This window comes from Propithecus coquereli, unplaced genomic scaffold (assembly GCF_000956105.1).
Source record: "Propithecus coquereli isolate 6110/MARCELLA unplaced genomic scaffold, Pcoq_1.0 Scaffold153, whole genome shotgun sequence".
Classification (NCBI taxonomy): Eukaryota; Metazoa; Chordata; class Mammalia; order Primates; family Indriidae; genus Propithecus; species Propithecus coquereli.
The window spans coordinates 4,685,946-4,705,186 of record NW_012139747.1 but is presented as its reverse complement, the minus strand read 5'-3'; the positions used below and the strand labels follow the sequence as shown (position 1 = coordinate 4,705,186).

Sequence of the window (19,241 nt, the reverse complement as noted above, 5' to 3'; positions counted from 1 at the left end):
ATGCTATTTCAGAGGAAATAAGGCAAAAATTATATCCTGTATGCTCTATTTTTAATTGAAACTAGATTACATACTAATGTGGTTTTTAAAACATTTTTATTATCCCTGAATAAATAGGTTAATGAATATTAATGATTTCAGTAACACCTTTGAAATTTCACATTTAGTCTTTTTTTTTTTTTTTTTTTTTTTTACTTCCATAGATTTAGGGGTATAGGTGTTTTTTGTTGCATGGATGAATTGTATAAATTGAACTCAGGGCTCTCAGTGTACCAGTAAACAAAATCATGTACCTTGTACCCATTAGGCAATTTTTGAACCCTCACCTCTTTCCCACCTTCTCCATTTCTTAGTTTCCAATGTCCATTATAACACTTATGACCTTACATACCCATTGTTTAGCTCTCACTTGTAAGTGAGAACATGTGGTATCTGTTTTTCCATTCCTGAGATACATCATTTAGGGTAATGGTCTCCAGTTCTATCCAAGTTGCTGCAAAGGACATTAATCCTTTCCTTTTATGGCTGAATAGTACTCCATGGTACATATGCACCACATTTCTTTATTTGCTTATCAGTTTACGGGCAATTAGGTTGATTCCATATCTTTGCTATTATGAATTGTGCTGTGATAAACATTCAGGTGCAGGTGTCTTTTTTATAAAATGACTTCTTTTCCTTTGGGTAGATACCCAGTAGTGGGATTACTCGATCAGTTGGTAGGTCTATTTTTAGTTCTTTGAGGAATCTCCATACTGTCTTCCATTGAGGTCGTACTAATTTACATTACCACCAACATGGTAAGCTTTTCCCTTTTCACTGCGTGCACAAAAACATCTATTTTTTGACTTTCTAGTAATGGCCATTCTGATAGGGGTAAGGTGGTATCTCATTGTAGTTTTAACTTGCATTTCCCTGATGATTAGTGATATTGAAATTTTTTTCATATGTTTGCTGGCCATTTGTATATTTTCTTTTGAAAAAAATCTGTTCATGTTTTTGCCTCCTTTTTAATGGGGTTATTTATTTTCTCTTGCTGATTTGAGTTCTTTATAGATTCTGGGTATTAGTCCCTTGTCAGGTGTATAGTTTGTGAATATTTTCTCCCATTCTGTGGACTATCTGTTCTGTTGATTATTTCCTTTGCTGTGCAGAAACTTTTTAGTTTACTTAAGTCTGCTTTATTTTTATTGTTGCCGTATTTGCATCGGGGTCTAAATCATAAATTTTTGTCTGGGCTAATGTCCAGAAGAGTTTTTTCTATGTTTTCTTCTAGAATTTTTATGGCTTTAGTTCTTACATTTAAGACTTTAATCCATCTTGAGTTAATTTTTGTATGTGGTAAGAGATAGGGCTCCAGTTTTATTCTTCTGCATGTCGGTATCCAATTTTCCTGACACCATCTATGGAATGGGTGCCCATTCCCCAGTGTATGTTTTATGTCTGCTTTGTCAAAACTCAGTTGTAGCTACATAGTTTTATTTTTGGGTTCTCTATTCTGTTCCATTGATCTATGTCTGTTTTTTATACCAGTACCATGCTGTTTTGGTTACTATAGCCTTGTAGCATAATTTGAAGTCAGGTACAGTGATGTCTCCAGATTAATTCTTTTATGCTTAAGATCGCTTTAGTTATTTGGGCTCTTTTTTGATTTCATAGGAAATTTACGATTTTTTTTTGTTCTAGATCTGTGAAAAATGACAATGGCATTATTGGTATTTTGATGGGAATTGCATTGAATCTATAAATCACTTTGGTTAATATGGACATTTTAACAATATTGATTCTTCTAATCCATGAGCATTGGGGTGTTTTTTCATTTGTTTGTGTCATCTATGATTTCTTTCATCAGTGTTGTGTAGTTCTCCTCGTAGAGATCTTTCATCTCCTTGGTTAAGTATATTGCTAGGTATTTTCTTTTTTTTGCAGCTATTGTAAATGGTATTGAATCCTTGATTTGACTCTCAGCTTGATTGCTATTAATGTATAGAAATGTTACTAATTTTTGTACGTTAATTTTGTAACCTAAGACTTTACTGAATTTATCAATTCTAGGAGTCTATTGAAGGAGTCTTTAAGATTTTCCAGATATAAGATCATATCATCAGCACACAAGGATAGTTTGAGCTCCTCTTCTCTGATTTGAATGCCCTTTATTTCTTTCTCTTTCCTGATTGCTCTGGCTAGCACTTCCGATATTATGTTGAATAGAAGTGGTGACAATGGGCATCGTTGTCTTTTTCCAATTGTTAGGGGGAATGCTTTCTACTTTTCCCCATTCGGTATGAGATTGGCTGTGGGGTTGTCATACATGGTTTTTTATTATTTTGATGTATGTTTCTTCTATGCCTAGTTTGTTGAGGTTTTTAATCATAAAGGGATGCAGTATTTTTCTGCATCTATTGAGATGATCATATGGTTTTTGTTTTTAATTCTGTTTATGTGGTGAATTGCATCTATTTATTTGCATATGTTGAACCATTCTTGCATCCCTGAGATGAAACCCTACTTGATTATGGTGAATTAACTATCTTTCTGATGTGCTATTGGATTTGGTTTGCTAGTATTTTGTTGAGGATTTTTGTATCTATGTTTATGGGAGATATTGGTCTGTAGTTTTCTTTTTTTGTTGTGTCATTTCCTGGCTTTAGTATCAAGGTGATACTGGCTTTATAGAATGAATTTAGAGGGATTCTTTCCTTCTCAATGTTATGGAATAATTTTTGCAGTATGGGTACAAGTTCTTCTTTGTAGATCTGATAAAATTTGGCTGTGAAACCATCTGGTCCAGGATTATTATTTTTTTTTTTGGTGGAAGATTTTTTGTTACTGTTTCATTCTCACCATTTGTTATTAGTCTGTTCAGGATTTCTGTTTCTTCCTGATTCAAGTTTGTGAGGTTGTGTTTTTTCAAAAATTTATCTATTTCCTCTAGATTTTTTAGTTTGTGGGTATAGAGGTTTTCACAATCGTCTAATTTCTGATTGAGCTTACTTGAATCCTTTTTTGTCTATTCCTGGTTAATCTACCTAGCAATCTATTCATTTTCTTTATTTTTTCAAAAAAGTAACTGTCTCATTGATCCTTTGTATTTTTTTTGTTTGTTTCCATTTCATTTAGTTCTACTCCGATCTTTGTGATTTCTTGTCTTCTGCTAGCTTTGGGTTTGGTTGTTCTTTTGCTAGTGACTTGAGGTATAACATTAGCCTGTTAATTTGTTATCTTTCTGTCTTTTTGATGCCAGAATTTTGTACTATAAAATCCCCTCTTAGTACTGCTTTTTCTGTTTCCCAGAGATTTTGGTAGCTTGTATTGCCTTTGTCATTCAATTCAAAAAATTTTTTGATTTCCATCTTGATTTCGTCATTGGCCCAAGGATCATTCAGCAACAGGTTACTTAGTTTCCATATATTTGTATGGTATTGAGAGTTCCCCTTGGAATTGATTTCTACTTTTATGCCACCGTGGTCTGAGAAAATACGCTCTATCTTGGAAAATGTTCCATGTGCTGATGAGAAGAATGTATATAATTCTGTAGTTCTGGGGTAGAATGTACTGTAAATGTCTCTTAGGTCCATTCATTCGAGAGTTCTTTTTAAATCCAGTGTTTCTTTGCTGATTTTCTGCCTTGATGATTTGTCTAATCCTGCCAGTGTGTTGAAGTCCCCAGCTATTATGATGTTGCTGTTTCTTTCCTTAGGTCTAGTAGTATTTGTGTTATGAATATAAGAGCTCCTGTGATAGGGGCATGTATATTTAGGAGTGTTATATCTCCTTGTTAAATCGATCCCTTTATCATTATATATTGACTCTCTTGGTCTTTTTTTTTTTATTGTTGTTGATTTTATCTGATATAGGAATAGCTACTCCTGCTACCTTTTGGTTTCCATTTGTGTGCAATTTTTTGTTGTTGTTTTGTTTTTTACCTTTCAGTCTCTGAGAATCTTTGCAATTTAAATGGGTTTCTTGAAGACAGCATATATTCGAGTAGTGTTGTTTATCCATTCTGACAATCTATATCTTTTAAGTGGGGCACTTAGACTGTTTATACGCAATGTTGATATTGATATGAGATACTGTTCTAGTCACCATATTGGTTGTTATCTTGTTTCTTTATTTCCCCCCTTGTGTTACAGTTTTATAAGATCTACAAGATTTTTTCTTTTGGGTGTTTTTACACTGGTGGGTATTGATTGTTTTGTTCCATGTATAGAGTACTTTTAAGCATTTCATGTAGGGCAGATATAGTGGTGACAAATTCCCTTAGTGTTTACTTGTCTAGGAAAGATTTTATTTCTCCTTCATTTATGAAACTTAGTTTTGCAGGATGCAAAATTCTTGGATGGCAGTTATTCTGTTTAATATAAAAATGGGACCTCTGTCCCTTTTGGCTTGTAATGTTTCTTCTGAGAAGTCTGCTGTTAGTCTGATGGGTTTTCCTTTGAAATTTACTTGACGGTTTCATCTTTAAGCTTGTAGGATTTTTTCCTTCACTTTGTGTGCCTCAGCGATATCTTATTTGCCATGAATTTTCCACGTGTTCAATGACCTTCTTGTGTCTGGATGTGTAAATCTCTATCAATACCAGGGAAGTTTTCCTCCATTATTCCCTCAAATAGGTGTTCTACAGTTTTTGCTTTTACTTCTTCTCCCTCAGGGATACCTATCATTCTTACATTTGTGTGTTTTACATAATCTCATATTTCTCAGAGATTTTGTTCATTCTTCTTCTTTTTTCTTTCATTATTGACTGAGTCAATTCAAAGTCTGTGGCCTCAAGGCCACATGTGGTCCTCCAGATCCCCAAGCGCAGCCCCTTGACCAAATCCAAACTCCCATTATCAAAGGGATTTATTCCCACCCCTAACACTTTCCACTGTATTTTGAAATTCCTTAAATTACTTTTCCATTTCCAGATGTTCTGTTGTTTCTTTCTTAGATTATCTATCTTTGTAGTGCATTTTTTGTTCGTGTCCTCAATCATTTTTTTGGTTTCTCTGTGTTGGTTTTCAACTTTTCTGTCGATCTCATTGAGCTTACTTGTGATCCATATTTTGAATTTCATACCTAACATTTCAAAAATTTCCTTTTGGTTGGAATCCATTGCTGGAGAGCTAGTGTGATCCTTTGTGGGTGTCAAAACAGCCTGTTTTTTTCATGTTGCCAGAGTTCTTATACTGGCTCATTCTCATTTAGAACTTTTGTTAGCTCAAAACAGATAGCTTTGTGGTTCACCTATTCTCCTCTGCCAGGAACTCTGCTGTTCAGTGTAGAGAAGGAGAGGTACACTGCATTTTGGCTCATATAGGTAGGTACCCACTGTGGTGTTGCTGGTCATTTAGCTTGGCTGGACCTCTGGGAGAGTGTGCAGGTGCCAGTGGTAGTAGACTAGGTTAGGTAATTCCCTGTTCCCAAGCCCCTGGATGGTATGCTTGAGACCTGGGGGGACCAGACCAAGAGTGAGCTGGCAAACTTGCCCTCAAGCCTCTCTGGGTTCAGGTGCTGACTGTGATAATAAGGGGTGGGGTGATCTCCTGCTCTGGAAGAATGCTCAGGCAAGAAAAGGGCAGGTATAGTGTGGGTCTGGGACAGGAGGGATGGGTCCTTCTTGAGAAGATAAGCAGAAACAGTCAGCTGTGGGGAAAAAATATGGAACACTTCACAAATTTGCATGTCATCATTGTGCAGGGACCATACTGATCTTCCAATTTTAGTATATGTGCTGCTGAAGTGAGCAAGACATTTAGTCTTATGCATGAACTGCATTTGTGATATATGACAGAACTCCTTGATGGAGTTGCCACCATTAAAAATTTTTATATATAAAAAAAATTCTAGGCTGGGCTGCAGTGGCTCACTTCTGTAATCCTAGCATTTGTGGGAGGCCAAGGCGGGAGGATTGTTTGAGCTCAGAAGTTTGACACCAGCCTGAGCAAGAGTGAGACCCTGTCTTTAAAAACAAAAAATTCTAAAAGTATTCTAAAAAAAAATTGATCTTGGCATGAGCAATTAATGGTGTGAGATCCTAAAAGTGTCAATAAATAGCACAAACAGTATGTTTCTGTAAAGGCGTGACAGCTACAAACTAAACAACTCAACAGGAAAAATTTCAGCTTGAAACATTCAAATTAGACTATCCCTCTTTCTTGTTTCTTAAACTCTGCCATTCAACTTCATGATACCTTAAAATTTTTATCACAAACTAAATAATTGGAATGTTCAACATTTTTGCTTAAGATAAACACCACATTCTATCTTTTCACTCTGACTTAATCACATTTATTTCTCTCTCTCTACGACCTAGGGTTTCCTATCAGAACCTATGTGGACATTTGACATTAGTTACATTTTTATATATACACCAAATGGTTTTAAAACCAGGATGTCAGAACATACATCTGCACAGTAGAAAGGGAGGTGCCAAGGGATTCGTTTGAAAAGTGGCAATGAACAAGAAAAGGATCACTAAAAGTGACAATGGGATAGAGGATGCTATGTTGGATCACCACCCAGATCCGCCTTTAGGAAGGAAGAATTTATTCTCCCAGGTGCTGACAGATTTTATCCATCTCTGGCTTCCAAGATTACCTTAAAAGAAAGCCACGTTTCTGGGGCCACACTCCCTTCCCAGGGAAGCAGGTGTCAAATGACTTATCAATGGCAGGTTTTAATGGCCTGACTCTCTCACCACAACTGTGAACAGCTCGGGTAGCTGAGACATCTTCTAAGAATGCACTGTAGCTCAACTTCTCCCTCTACCTAGTTCTGCTTCTTTCCTTTTTCTATTACAGGGGTTGATCCCAAGAGCTCTCTCTAATAAACATCTGCCTCCTAATCTCCTTCTCAGTCCATCTTCTGGGAAGCCCAGTCTGCATGTGTGCCAGGCAAGCAGTCTAAGCAATTGATTTGTATTATTGTATCTGTGAGGTAGACAAAACAATATTGTCCCCATGCCATGGAGGAGAAAACTGAAGCACAAAGAGGTTCATTACTTGTTAACTCCTTGAATTGCTTGTCACATGTCATCTAAATGGTCAGCAGCAGAGCCAGGATTTAAGCCCCAACCATCTGTCCCAGAGAGTATGAACTCTGGGTTATGCTTTGGCTTAGGGGAATGTTGTGCCTGGTTTGATCTTCCATCCAGACCATTAAATTTTCTCTATATCAGCAAAGATTCTTATGTTTTGCTATCTTGTCATTCACATGTTCACTGAAGTAGCACCTTTAATTTCATCGAAGAATTTTTCCTTTGCTTTAACAGCTTGGCTAACTATTTGGGGCAAGAGGTCTTGATTTCAGCCTATCTCAGCTTTCAACATACCTTCCTCACTAAGCTTAATCATTTCTAGCTTTTGATTGAAAGTGAGAGATGTGCAACTCTTCTTATAGGCGGACACTTACAGCCCATTGCAGGGTTACTAATTGGCCTAATTTAGATACTGTTGTGTTTTAGGAAGTAGGGAGGCCACAAGAAAGGGAGACAATGGCTGGTTGGTGGAGCAGTCAGGATACATATATATGACATTGATTGATTAAGTTCACCACATTATATGGGTGCAGTTCGTGGTGCCCCAAAACAATTACAATAGTAACATCAAAGATCACCACAACAATTATAATAACAAAAAGATTTGAAATATTGCATGAGTTACCAAAATGTGACACAGAGATATGAAGGGAGCGCATGTTTTTGGGAAAATGGCACCAACAGATTTGCTCCACACAGGGTTGCCACAAACCTTCAATGTGTAAAAATGCAGTATCTTTGAAGCACAGCAAAGCAAAGTGCAATAAAATGAGGTATGACTATCTATCCTTTTTGTTTGGGGACTTGTCAATCAATCAGGAGGGAGAGAAAAGAAAGGTCTATTTTATTTCCCCTTAGATAACTGTTTTACGTTCTAGCATGCCCACATCAATGTCTCCACTCCTTCTCCCTCAAATTGTCTCCTAGAAAAGTAAAATTTTATTTTACTTTTTCTTGTGGGGATACTTGGGTCAGTAACATTTCCTCACAGTAACTGCCCACCGAATGGAGAATAATGCTCTTGCTAAAGATTAATTTCTAAGGATGGCCTTCAAATATTTCCGTCTTGGAGAAGGGCACTCTTGTACCTGGTCTTCAAATGCCACTCTTTTGAACTTTTTCCTGATGATTAGCTGTAAATAGCAGAACTGACAAATTCCATTTCCAATAAATACCTTCCCTACACTTAATTTCTCTGATCATTCTTTCATTTCCTAAACAGTTGTTTTCCAGAGGAATAGATGTAAACATATATGTAAACTCTGAAAAGGCTAGATATGGAATAAAAGAGCATGAGTGGGACATTTCATGCTGTTGGAAATGGAGATGCTTAAAGAGAATTAGTTAACATTGCTTGCTGCTTGTCTTTCATCTAAACAAAGCCCAAGCAGACCTCCTTTAAGAGTCTACAATTTTTAGATGTAGTAAGTAGCCTCCTACCTTCATCTTTAGAGGCTTCCACTGCCTCTTCTGAAGCAGGATTGGGCACAGTGGCAGTGGTGACTCCATCTATAAAGCAAAAAAAGAAACACTGCCTCAGAGTTCATCCTGTCAAGCTGTGGCTTTCCTGCCCCCACACCTCCCTCCCTGTTCCACCAAAGAAAACATAAGCCCATTTCATGCTGTACTACACCGAATGATCTCTGAAGGGGCTAGTGGTTTGGGACTTTCTTTATGATTAGTGAAACAGACACCTTCAGTTAAGACAGAGACCAATGTAATATAAACTTTTTTTTTTTTTTTTAATGAAGAATAGTATTTGTTGGTAGCAGTATACTTTGGCATTTTGCTTCTTCCTCATCTCTTAAAGGATGGTATGTTATTTGCTTAGTAACAGATTGTGGAAGAAAGTATATGCTTGCAAGTTTCTATAAAGTGCTTTTATATGTATGTTTTTAAAAGTTTGGTTTTTCTTAGCACAGCACTTCTGCTCCATTATGCCAGGCTGTCAAACTGCAGGGAACAGCTCTGATGGCTGTCAGTGCAGAGGCCTGGGAGAAGGGGTTCATTCAGCAGAAGCCTCCAGAAGCCATTTGGAGATTTCATGTCACCCAAGAACAAAATGGGGAGTAAGGACTTGGAGGTCTCTGTCCCCCTCCCAGCACCAATTAACCTCGTCAGAATTGATCTCTCTTCTCAGTGTCATCAGCACCACTGTGACTACTCATCTTTGGCCTCCAGGATAATAGAAAATTAGCCTACTGATACTAAAACAGTAAATATAAGATGTGAGGATTATTGAAATCATTTGGAGTGGTTAATATCTGATAATTCGAAAAGGAATATATTTTTTCATGCAATAACAGGGTCAAGGTAACTCACATAAACATGGTAACTAACACACATTTGGAAGCAAAGCACGTATTTTCTAGCATATCTTTTGTCCGTAGTACATATACTGTTACTTTTAGGTCAGGTCTCAATTGGAACAGAGGATACAATTTTTAGTAGGGGATAACTGAAGATGATGAATCACTTTCTGCTGTTAGGTGACAATCTCCTATTTCAAAAAAAAAGAACTATATTAACCCTCCCCGATGTCACAACAGCTCCCCCTTTTCTCTACTTCCTGTCACAGCAAAGCTGCCTGAAAGCAGCTTTTGTTGTTGCTCTCCCTCCATAATCCACACCAAAGCTTCTCCTCCAGAGTTCCTCTGAGGATTGTCGTCTTATCAAAGGTGCCAATGACCTTCCTGTGCAAATCCAATGGTCACTCCTATTTTTGTATCTTACTTGACTTCTCAGTAGCATTTCACAGTCTTTCCTCTGATCTTTGTAAAGCCCTTTCTTTTTGTGGCTGCTCCATCCTCACTTGCCATATATCTAGAGGTCATCTTGTCCTGGGCCCATAGTCTTCATCATTTATGTGTTCTCTCTAGGAAACCTCACCCAGTCACATGGTTTTCAATGTCATCCTTGGGCCAGTGACTCTCCACCCTGAGTCTGTGCTCCACACCTCTCCCTACAAGTCTGGACTGATACATCTCTGAATAACTGGTGTCTTGACATCCCACATGGCAAAGAATCCTTTCAAATTTACTGTGGCCAAAGCTGAACTCTTAAATTTCTCAGCAAAACCTGTGTCCAGTCTTCCATACATCATCCATGCAGTTACTGAAGCTAAAAACTTAGGACTTACCCTGGGTCCCTCTTTCCCTCATACATCTCATCTAATCCATCAGCATGTCCTATTGTGTCTGATTCCAGAATGTGGCACATTTCAGTCCATTTTGTCTCCATTTCTAGAAACCGCCATCGTTGCTTTTCTGCAGTAGCCTTCTAACTGGACTCACTCTTGCTTCTTTGGACTGATTTTCACTCGCAGGCAAAATCAGCTTTTTAAAACATAAATCATGTCTGTCTGATACTTACAATCTTCTCTTAACTTCTTTTCATAGTTCTTATGAAATCAAATAGTATTCGGTCGGACGTAGAATACTCTGTCAGCATCTTGTCATTCAGCTTTCGTTTTAACAATCGCTTCCTCAGAAAGTCCTCCCAAATCCAGCTAACGGAAAGTTGCCTTCTGGGTATTCCTTCTATGTCACCTTACTTCTCTGCAAGGCACTTATCATTGTTGATATTTTCATCCTTTTTTATTTATTGTTTCATTCCCCTCCCAAAATGGAAGCAGGAATATTGTCCTTATCAATTGTTGCCATATTCTCAGTGGTCAGCACAGTGCCTGGGACCCATTAAATCCTTGATAGGTGTAAAGTGATTCTTTTTTTAGGAATATTATCTACAACTTTTATTTGACTCGATGATCCCAACAGTCAAAACTGCTGGATTATGCTGTTTTGAGATTGTGGTTTTTTTCATGATGTAGAAGAGGCCTGCAAGGTTATATAATCAAAATTGAAGCTGGAAATTATATTGAATGAAAAGATATTTTCATTTTGGAAAAATAATAGCAAGTCAAAAGGGCTTTAATGACCAGAACTACATCTTCAATTTCTCTGCACTCTGATTACAGAAGCTATGAAATAGCAGAGAGAATGTAACAATGTATGTTGACACCAGCCAGGATCATAGATGGATCCTGTCACTGAAGTCTGGTCCAGCTGGCAGGCTTACTCAGAGAGCGAGAGATGCCACTCAGTGATGGGTTTAGGACTCTTCTTTACATTGAGAGGTGCCTGCCTTGTGGTGATAACGCTATCAGATTCAGGAGGTGGAGAAGAGGGCTGACATCCTAACTCCCTGTGCTCACAGGCAAGGTGATCCCAAATCCAAAAAGAAACTACCTGTTTTCAACTGATTAAGGGGAAAAGGATGAATAAATAAAGCATAGCAAATATGTATGCATATATATACATATAAATGCATGTGCACTTGTATATACACGGGTAGGAAAAAAAGGCAGTTTGGGACAGAGCAGTGAGTGAATAAAACCTTTGAGACCTCAATAGTCAGAGAATGGCCTTAGCCGTCAGCAGTTAGTTGACTAATACTTGTCAGCCCCAAACAGTAAAAACAGTGACAGCTTTTCACATAAGACTCATATGCTATGGAGCATGATGATGTGTGTGGGTCGGGGGGGGGTTGGATAACAACAGTTTGCTACATCAGAAATTCATCTCATTGCAAGGACCACATTGCAGCAAAGGGAACCAGCTGACCCAATAACAGGTACACAAGGTCCTTGCTGCCTTGCTTCATTGCTTTCTCTGATTGGCCGCCTTCAATTCCATCTTCCAGGTTAATAATAAAAGCTTCTAGTTCCCTAGCAAAAGCTCCAAGGTTAATGTATGAAGTTTTCAGTGGAAAACTTATCATAGTACCTGGTTTAATTCCAAGAGTTCAGCACATGGCCTAGGATGTGCCTGGCACGCATTACACAGAGCCCACTCTTCCAAAGGTGCCCCTCCGTGAGGCTCATTAGAACTGAGAGAATGACTTGAAAACTAAAGGGAAGAAGGATTTTTTATTTTGGTAGTGATGTTGGTAACTGCATGATTGTGTCTATCATTCTTTTAAAGGAGAGTGCCTGCGTACAAAAATGGGTAGGAAGAGATAATAAATCAAAGATGATTCCAATCCCTTTTGAGCCTTAAGTGCTACTTTATTTAAAAAATGTTCAATTTCTCATGTACAGTGTAGCATCTGTAAGCATTCAATTGACACATATGTCCTTTAGTGAACAGAGATGATGACAGATCTCACTTAGAGCACTGTGTGTGGCGTAGTCAGGCTCCATGGCACTGTATCCCACAACTGCAGAGAAATAACCAGAAGCATGGCTCTTCAAAATTTAATGCAAAATAGTAAAGAATACTCCACTCAATGTGCAAGGAAAGCCTCTTCTTCATTTCCTTTAAACTGTCTTTATTTCATTTTTCCCTCAAGCTAAATCTGCTAATTTTGGCCTGACTTAAGCCAGCCAAGTTCTGGCTTGGCACTTCCAACCTCCTCCTGACCCTCTTAGAACATTACCAAGCAAACTGTTGTTATAGGGAAGAAAAATGAATTGATGAATGAGATGGGAGAATGTATCACTCTGTTTGATCACAGTCAACACATATCATAGTCAACTCATAGTTAAAAGTGTTGGCGGCTTCCTAAGGGAGACCTGAATGAATACTGGAGTTAATCTGGTGAAAGTTATAAAGTCATTGTTCACCTCTGTGGATGAGGCCTAGGAGACTCCTCAAAAGAAATCTGAGCCCACCTGCTTCTTGGCTCTGCCCTTCCATTTCTTCCACACTTTGCTTTTCCTCTGGACCATTCTCATCTTTCAAGAAAACCACAAAGGGAAGAAAAAAATGCATCAAGTCAATTTATGAAATATCTCTTTATGGCTAATATGCAGCACTGAAATTAATTGTAACCAATGTAGCATGACTCCCCATAAGCAAGGCAGAGAGATGAATCAAAGGCATGGAACAGAAAAAATTACCTACATAAATAGGCACATTTATACTCATCCCTTCTAACATGCATTGCTACATGAAATGTTGAACTGCAGTAAACAAAATTCACTCAGCAATATTGGTAACACCTCTCTCCTGTCTCGGCATGTCCCAAAATGCAATACAGATTTCAATTCCTGTCTGCTTTTCTTCCTTGTCTCAAGTAACATGCACTGTGTAAGGAAGCTTGGCTGATTTTTCCGTTAACTTGCATGTGACAGTCTAACATATCTATGCTACAAAATATTTTGTCCTGAACAGATTATGTTGGTTCAAGTTTATGCCATAGTATGTAACTCTGAAAAATAAATAAATGGACAGGTACAATGGAGGCTGTATACTAGTAACTATTTAAAAACATTGTCTTTTGTCTTAAAACCTTTTCAAAGGTAAGTAAAGGCATGATTTTATAATTCATTGCTAGAAGGGTCTCCAAATTGCTTTTTCTTTGGAAAATAAAGTAAATAAAATGATAATTTATCTAAGGGCACAGGAAGAAAATAGAAAATATGTAGTGCAGGATAAAAAAACAAAGAAGCAGAAGTTACCAGTCTATATTAATATGGGTTAAAGATAGCCACGAGTGCTTTGTATCTCACAAATTAGAGTCTGTCTCCCTTCTCTTTGAATCCTGATTGGTCCCGTAACTTGTTTAGACCAATAGAATGTGGTAGAAGTAATATTTTGAGACTCCCAAGCTGCCTTTAGAGGACTGGTGGCCTCTGCTTTCTTCCTCTGGGAAGCCAGACACCATGTTGTAAGGAAGCTGAAGCTAGTCTACCAAGTGGAGACAGACGCATGGAGAGAGAGAAGGTCTGAGGGGCAGACACGTGAGTGAAGCTTTCTGGAACCTTCCAACACAGCCCAGCAGCCAGCCGAATGCAACGGAGTGGTAACATCAGCTAGTGCCACAACGAGCAGAAGAATCATCCAGCTGAGCCGTGACCCACAAGCAGACCGCATAACTTTGTTTTGCTTGAGAGCTCTGACCCATCATCTCCTAATACTGCCAGCTCTTAATCCAGAGGTAAGAGGATGGGGACTCCTCCCCACAGGAGGCCTCTACTACTAGAGTTGGAAGAAGAACTTCGGAAACAATATCACCTAGCAGCTCTGAAAAATAACTGATAGAAGAAAGTTTCAGACAGAGAAACATTTGGATTTGACCTAAATGAAAGTAAAAGGTTATCACAGAATGATAACAAAATGAAAAAAGAGACATCCTGAAGTTGAAGAATGCAGTCAGTAAATCTATAACATGGCAGAATCCTCTCTGTTCGGCACTGTGCCATTTGTCACAGGGGGCACAGTATAACTCTAAGAACGTGGGCCAGCTCTGTATGTACCTGGATCCAGTGTTCTAAGTGGCATATTTACAAGCACCATGCAATTATCTGACATTTTCTCTATTCTGGTTCTTCATACAGGTAACAGTGTTGGCTTTTGCTCTTGGGAGCAAACAGTCATTTCTTCTGTTCTTGCTCTCTTAACAAGGTCAAGTTGATGCAGGAGCATGTGCCAAAAACTTAGCCCCCTTCTTCCCACCAAGTGGTGGACTCAGAGTCAGCCAGGAGGAATCTGTCAGCTCCTGTCTCCCCCCAATAGACAGGCCTTGTAACACAGTTCACAATAGGCCTGAAATCTTCAGGTAATGGGCTGCCTTTAAAAGTAGTCTGGTTACCAGCTCTCCTACAGAGTGGGAATAAAGGGCATTCTTATGAAGAGAGGAAGAATAAGAAGAGAGACAGCAATTAAATCACAGGAATGTGAGGAATTGGTTCCAGCGGTTGTAAATGAATAAAAAGGAAATTCATGGTTAGACTCCCAAACCCAACTTTCTAATAGTAACAACCAGTCTGGCAGTTTACGGAATCTACTGCTTCTGGGCTTTTATCCTTAGTCCCCACGTGTGCCAGCCCACCCTAACACAGACATCTGAGTGGCATGCTTTTCTTTCCTGCTTTGAGTCTCGGCTGCACAGTTTTCTATTTGCAGTATTCCTGCCCTTGGGAACCAAACTCAAGAAACACTTGACATGTTTATCATGGAGCAAACGCTTTCTAGAAAAATGCCGGATTTGCCATTTGAGTAAAGTGCCCTCAGATAAAAAGGTTCAGGTATATTGCTTTCATCAGTTTCCAAGACAGTGCATCTTCAAATCCAGCAGGGGGAACCAATGTAGAAGTCTTGCTTTCCAAGCCCAGCATACGCATTCTTGGGCAATTAGATTAGCATTCATTTCACTTGCTTTTAGAAGGACATTTTGGCTGGCTTATAACTTTCCATCCATTTTAAATGCCTCAAATGGATGAGTTCTTAGTGAAACAGTGAGTGTCCACTGGCAGGAAAAAAAGTCACATTACACAGCTACTGGTGTTTGATAAGGACAAGCTTTCCTTGTATCAGCCCTGTCTAGCTATCTTCACAGAAAGCACATAAACTAAAAAGTGAAGTAGAGTAGGGCATGCAAACTTGCGCTTTTTAGAAGGGATTTTAAAAGGTTTCTATAAATGTGAAGCAATATAGGGAAATGCCAGGCTATTTTGTTAGCTTAAAAATGTTACACAGAAGCTACATTTTAGAGTTAATATACCTTTAAGATCACATATTTACTTCAGATAATAAATTTCCATAGCATTCATGTTGAGAGTGGCATAACACTTGACTTTCCCATGCTGAAAAGCACAGTAACTTGAGAATTCCACTGGTTGTATCTTTCTCAGTTTCCAGTATTAGTGCTCTGCCCCCTCACTCTTTAAACCCATATTTATTGAGCATGTACTATCTGTAAGAATATTTCAGAAATTTTATAGAAATTAAATGAGACTCCTGATGCAAAGTATATTCAGATAAGTAGAAGGAAGACACCACTGGTTGGACCAGGATAAAAATGTAGTTCATATTTAATTCTATATGGGAGAGTTTTACAAGGGCAAAATCTCAACATGATGCTCACAAATTATCTTGATATTTGTAGTTTCTTTTGTGAACTGTGCACGGATATATGAAGAGAAAGGATAAGTAAATCAGAATAAATCCATTCCTGTTACTGGGGAAACAAACTGGTGTATACTGCCTACTGATACACTCTTGCCTTTTTTTATAAAGGTCTTGAGATTCCTGGATACAGGGAGAGTATAGGCAATTCAGAATCAGAGGTTTGCAGATTGAAGAATTGGGACCAATGATCCAGTCTCCTAGCAATATATATATATTACATATATAAATATATTTATTTTCCCCACTGTAGACAGAGAATATTTCCATCCCATGGATGTTGGACTTGGTCATGTGACTTGATTTGGCTAATGAAATGCTAGTGGGCATAATGTGAGCAAAGGGCTTACATGTGTTGCACAAGTAGATTTGGTGCTTGCGCTCCTGACATTTGCCATGACAAGAAGATGCCCCTGTAGCTTCAAGAGGATGAGAGAGATATATGTGGAGTGGACTTGAACCCATGTCACAGCCTGGAGCCATGTGCACACAACTCATAGCTTGAAGTAGAACCACCCAGCTGAGCCAGCCTACATCAGCCAAACCACAGTCAACTTGCAGGCCTGCAAGCACGAGAATTTTTATTTTTGTTGTAGGAAACTACATTTTGGGGTCATTTGTTATGCAGCATTATGATGGCAATAGCTGTGATTAATACATACAGTATGTTTATTTTTCTTAGCTCAGGAAGGCTTGAAGTTAACTTTTTTTAAAAGTTAGTTAGCACTCAATTTATTTATAAAGAACTAAGTCTTTAATATTCAAATCCATTATATTTTCATCTTACACATTCCAGAATTCTCTAGAAGACACACATGTGAAAAATAAATTTAGCTTACCTAAGAGGAATGCTCTAAAAAGTGTGCACTGCCATCAATATAATGTTTATGTTTTGTTTATAGAGCTATGTGGGCAACAGGATAATACTAGCTAATGTGTCTTGAATACTGCCTATGTTCCACTAATTGTCTAGACTATCAAATTTAATTCTCATAAAAGCACGTAAGGTGGGTAAAACTAAGACAAAGAGATATTAAGATTCCACAGCTAGCAAGTTACAGCGATGATGGACAATTTTTAACCCAGTCAGCTGAAGCCAGACCCCACTACTGCCTCCCTGGAAACATAACTTATATTTGTTATCTTGGTAAGAGAGTTAAATTATGGGCCAGCAAAAATACTGAACATGATAATCTCATATGATTCACTGAGTTGACATAGAACACAAAGAACATTGAGAATCAAACCTGTCTGGCACTTAAGTCAGGTGGGTGCAATGCTATAACTCCAAACTTTTATTTTCTTAATGCGAAAGATATTATTTTAAACAACATAAAGTTGCAAGAACAGTACATGAAAATTCCTTTTTTTCCCTGAATCATTTGAAAGTAAATCGCTGACATAATCACCATCATCATCCCCGAATCCTTTAGTGTGTAAGTGCATATTTTCTACAAACAAGGACATTCTCTTTCGTAGCCACAATACAACCATCAAGATATTAATAGTGATGACAATCCTACTATTTAAGCTGCAGACCACATTCAAGTTTTGCTGGCTTTCCAATAATATCTTTAACGGCAATCCAGGGTCACATACAGCATTTAGTGTCATGTTTCTTTGGTCTCCTTCAATCTGGGACAGAGATGTTCCTGACTCTGCCCAAGCTCTGTGCTGGGCATTTGCCCCATCCCTACCCAGCTCCCTTTCTCAGCCCTGCTTAATGGCTTCAGGAAGAAAGGAAGGGAAGAAGGAAAGGAGGGAGGAAAGGTTAGTTCTAAACCTTTAAAAATTTTGTTTTGGAAGGGTCATTAGCTGATTGATCTACTTTAATAATTTTTGTTAGAAAAGTTTCTAAGTTGGGTGCCTCATTACTTTAATGTAAAGCTTAATGTTTGCCTGTTGGTGCAGATCGAGAGGTGTGCTCAAATGCTCTGATGGCTGCAGGACCCTGGATGGTGGAGCCTCCTGTGTTCCTGCCCTCATTTCCTTCTAGCCATTTTCCTGCTTACTGGCTCCGGCCATGCTGGCCTCTGTGCTGTTCCTGCAGCTCCCTGGGTCTCTTCTTCCCAGGTCTTTGGGCTTCTCCCCGTCTCTTTCTGGAGTACTTTCTCTCCAGAGACTCCAAGTCTTTGCTCAAATGTCCCCTTTTCACTGAAGTGTGTGCTGAACCCTCCATTGTAAATTGCATCATCTCCTCACCCCCCTCACACTTCATCCTGTTTATCCTGTTCAGCGTTTTCTCTTTGGTTTTTCAATTGTCCACCATCTTCTAATATATCCTGTAGTTTAGGAAGATACTATGTTCATGTGTACAAGCCTCTTGTTGAATACAAGCTCTGCCGAGGCAAGGGTCTTTGCTTCATTCACTGATGTCTCAAGTACCTAGAATGAGCTCATGGTATGAGCTCATTAACTCATTGAACTCACGGTATGAGTTCAATAAATGTTCGTCAATTAATAAACCATGCTCTTGCCCTACCTGGCCTTGCCTAGCTAGTTCACAAATGAATCCGGAAGAAAAAGAAGAAAATTATCTTCTATTCCAAGATCTTTGGGTTACTTATGAAATAGGAGGTCCTTATGTCATGTGGGGAAGAATTTTTCAAGGAAAGAGGCCCAGACATAAGAACTTAGGCTCTCGTTATAATGCAGCTATTACTATTTTGTTGTCTTACTATAGCCATTAGCTAAGAGGAATCCCTTCCCCAGGCCGGGGGAGATTGTGCATGGAACCTCCTGGGAAGGTGGTGAAGCACATGTAGTCAGTTTGGGAAAATGTTGGGTGGTGCTCTCCTGGCTGCCAGTTCTACCCCAATAAACTCGAATTGTATTACAAGCATACCCCAGTCAGAGAGGGGGGTGAAGACTCATGGATTAGTCTTCAATTATAGGACAGAGAAAACAATTGTCTCAACCCTATGTCTTTAAACATATCTTGAAACAGCATAGGTGGCCATGTAGAAGGAAGAGGAAATAATTGAACCTGTTATTTTTTAAACTTGTGTGTCTGTTAAGGGAGATGTAAGTATGACGTGTGTTCAAGGAGAAGAAACACATGAGTTGTAACATACAACTGTCCCTTCCATATATTTTGTGTAGAGAGGTAAGCACTCAATAAGGAAGGAGCTCAACAACTATCTGCGGAAGGATTGAATTTTGTAGCATTTCAACATTGAAGGTATAACCCTGGCATACCAAACTTGCTGTGGCATCCTTGGTATAAAAATAGCACAAGGCAATACACCAGAGACCTATTTTCAATATCACATGTACCCTTCTAATAGATAACATATGGTTCTCCC

At 38.6% G+C, this 19,241-nt stretch overlaps 1 protein-coding gene across 1 annotated transcript in view; it reads right to left on the bottom strand.

Annotated features, from left to right (window-relative positions):
• MACROD2 (MACRO domain containing 2) overlaps nucleotides 1–19,241 on the bottom strand; it is a 2,082,072-nt gene that overhangs the window by 102,046 nt on the left and 1,960,785 nt on the right. The window contains 2 exon segments of the mRNA XM_012640501.1: nucleotides 8,468–8,536; nucleotides 12,699–12,761. Coding sequence (XP_012495955.1) covers nucleotides 8,468–8,536; nucleotides 12,699–12,761 — 132 coding nt within the window.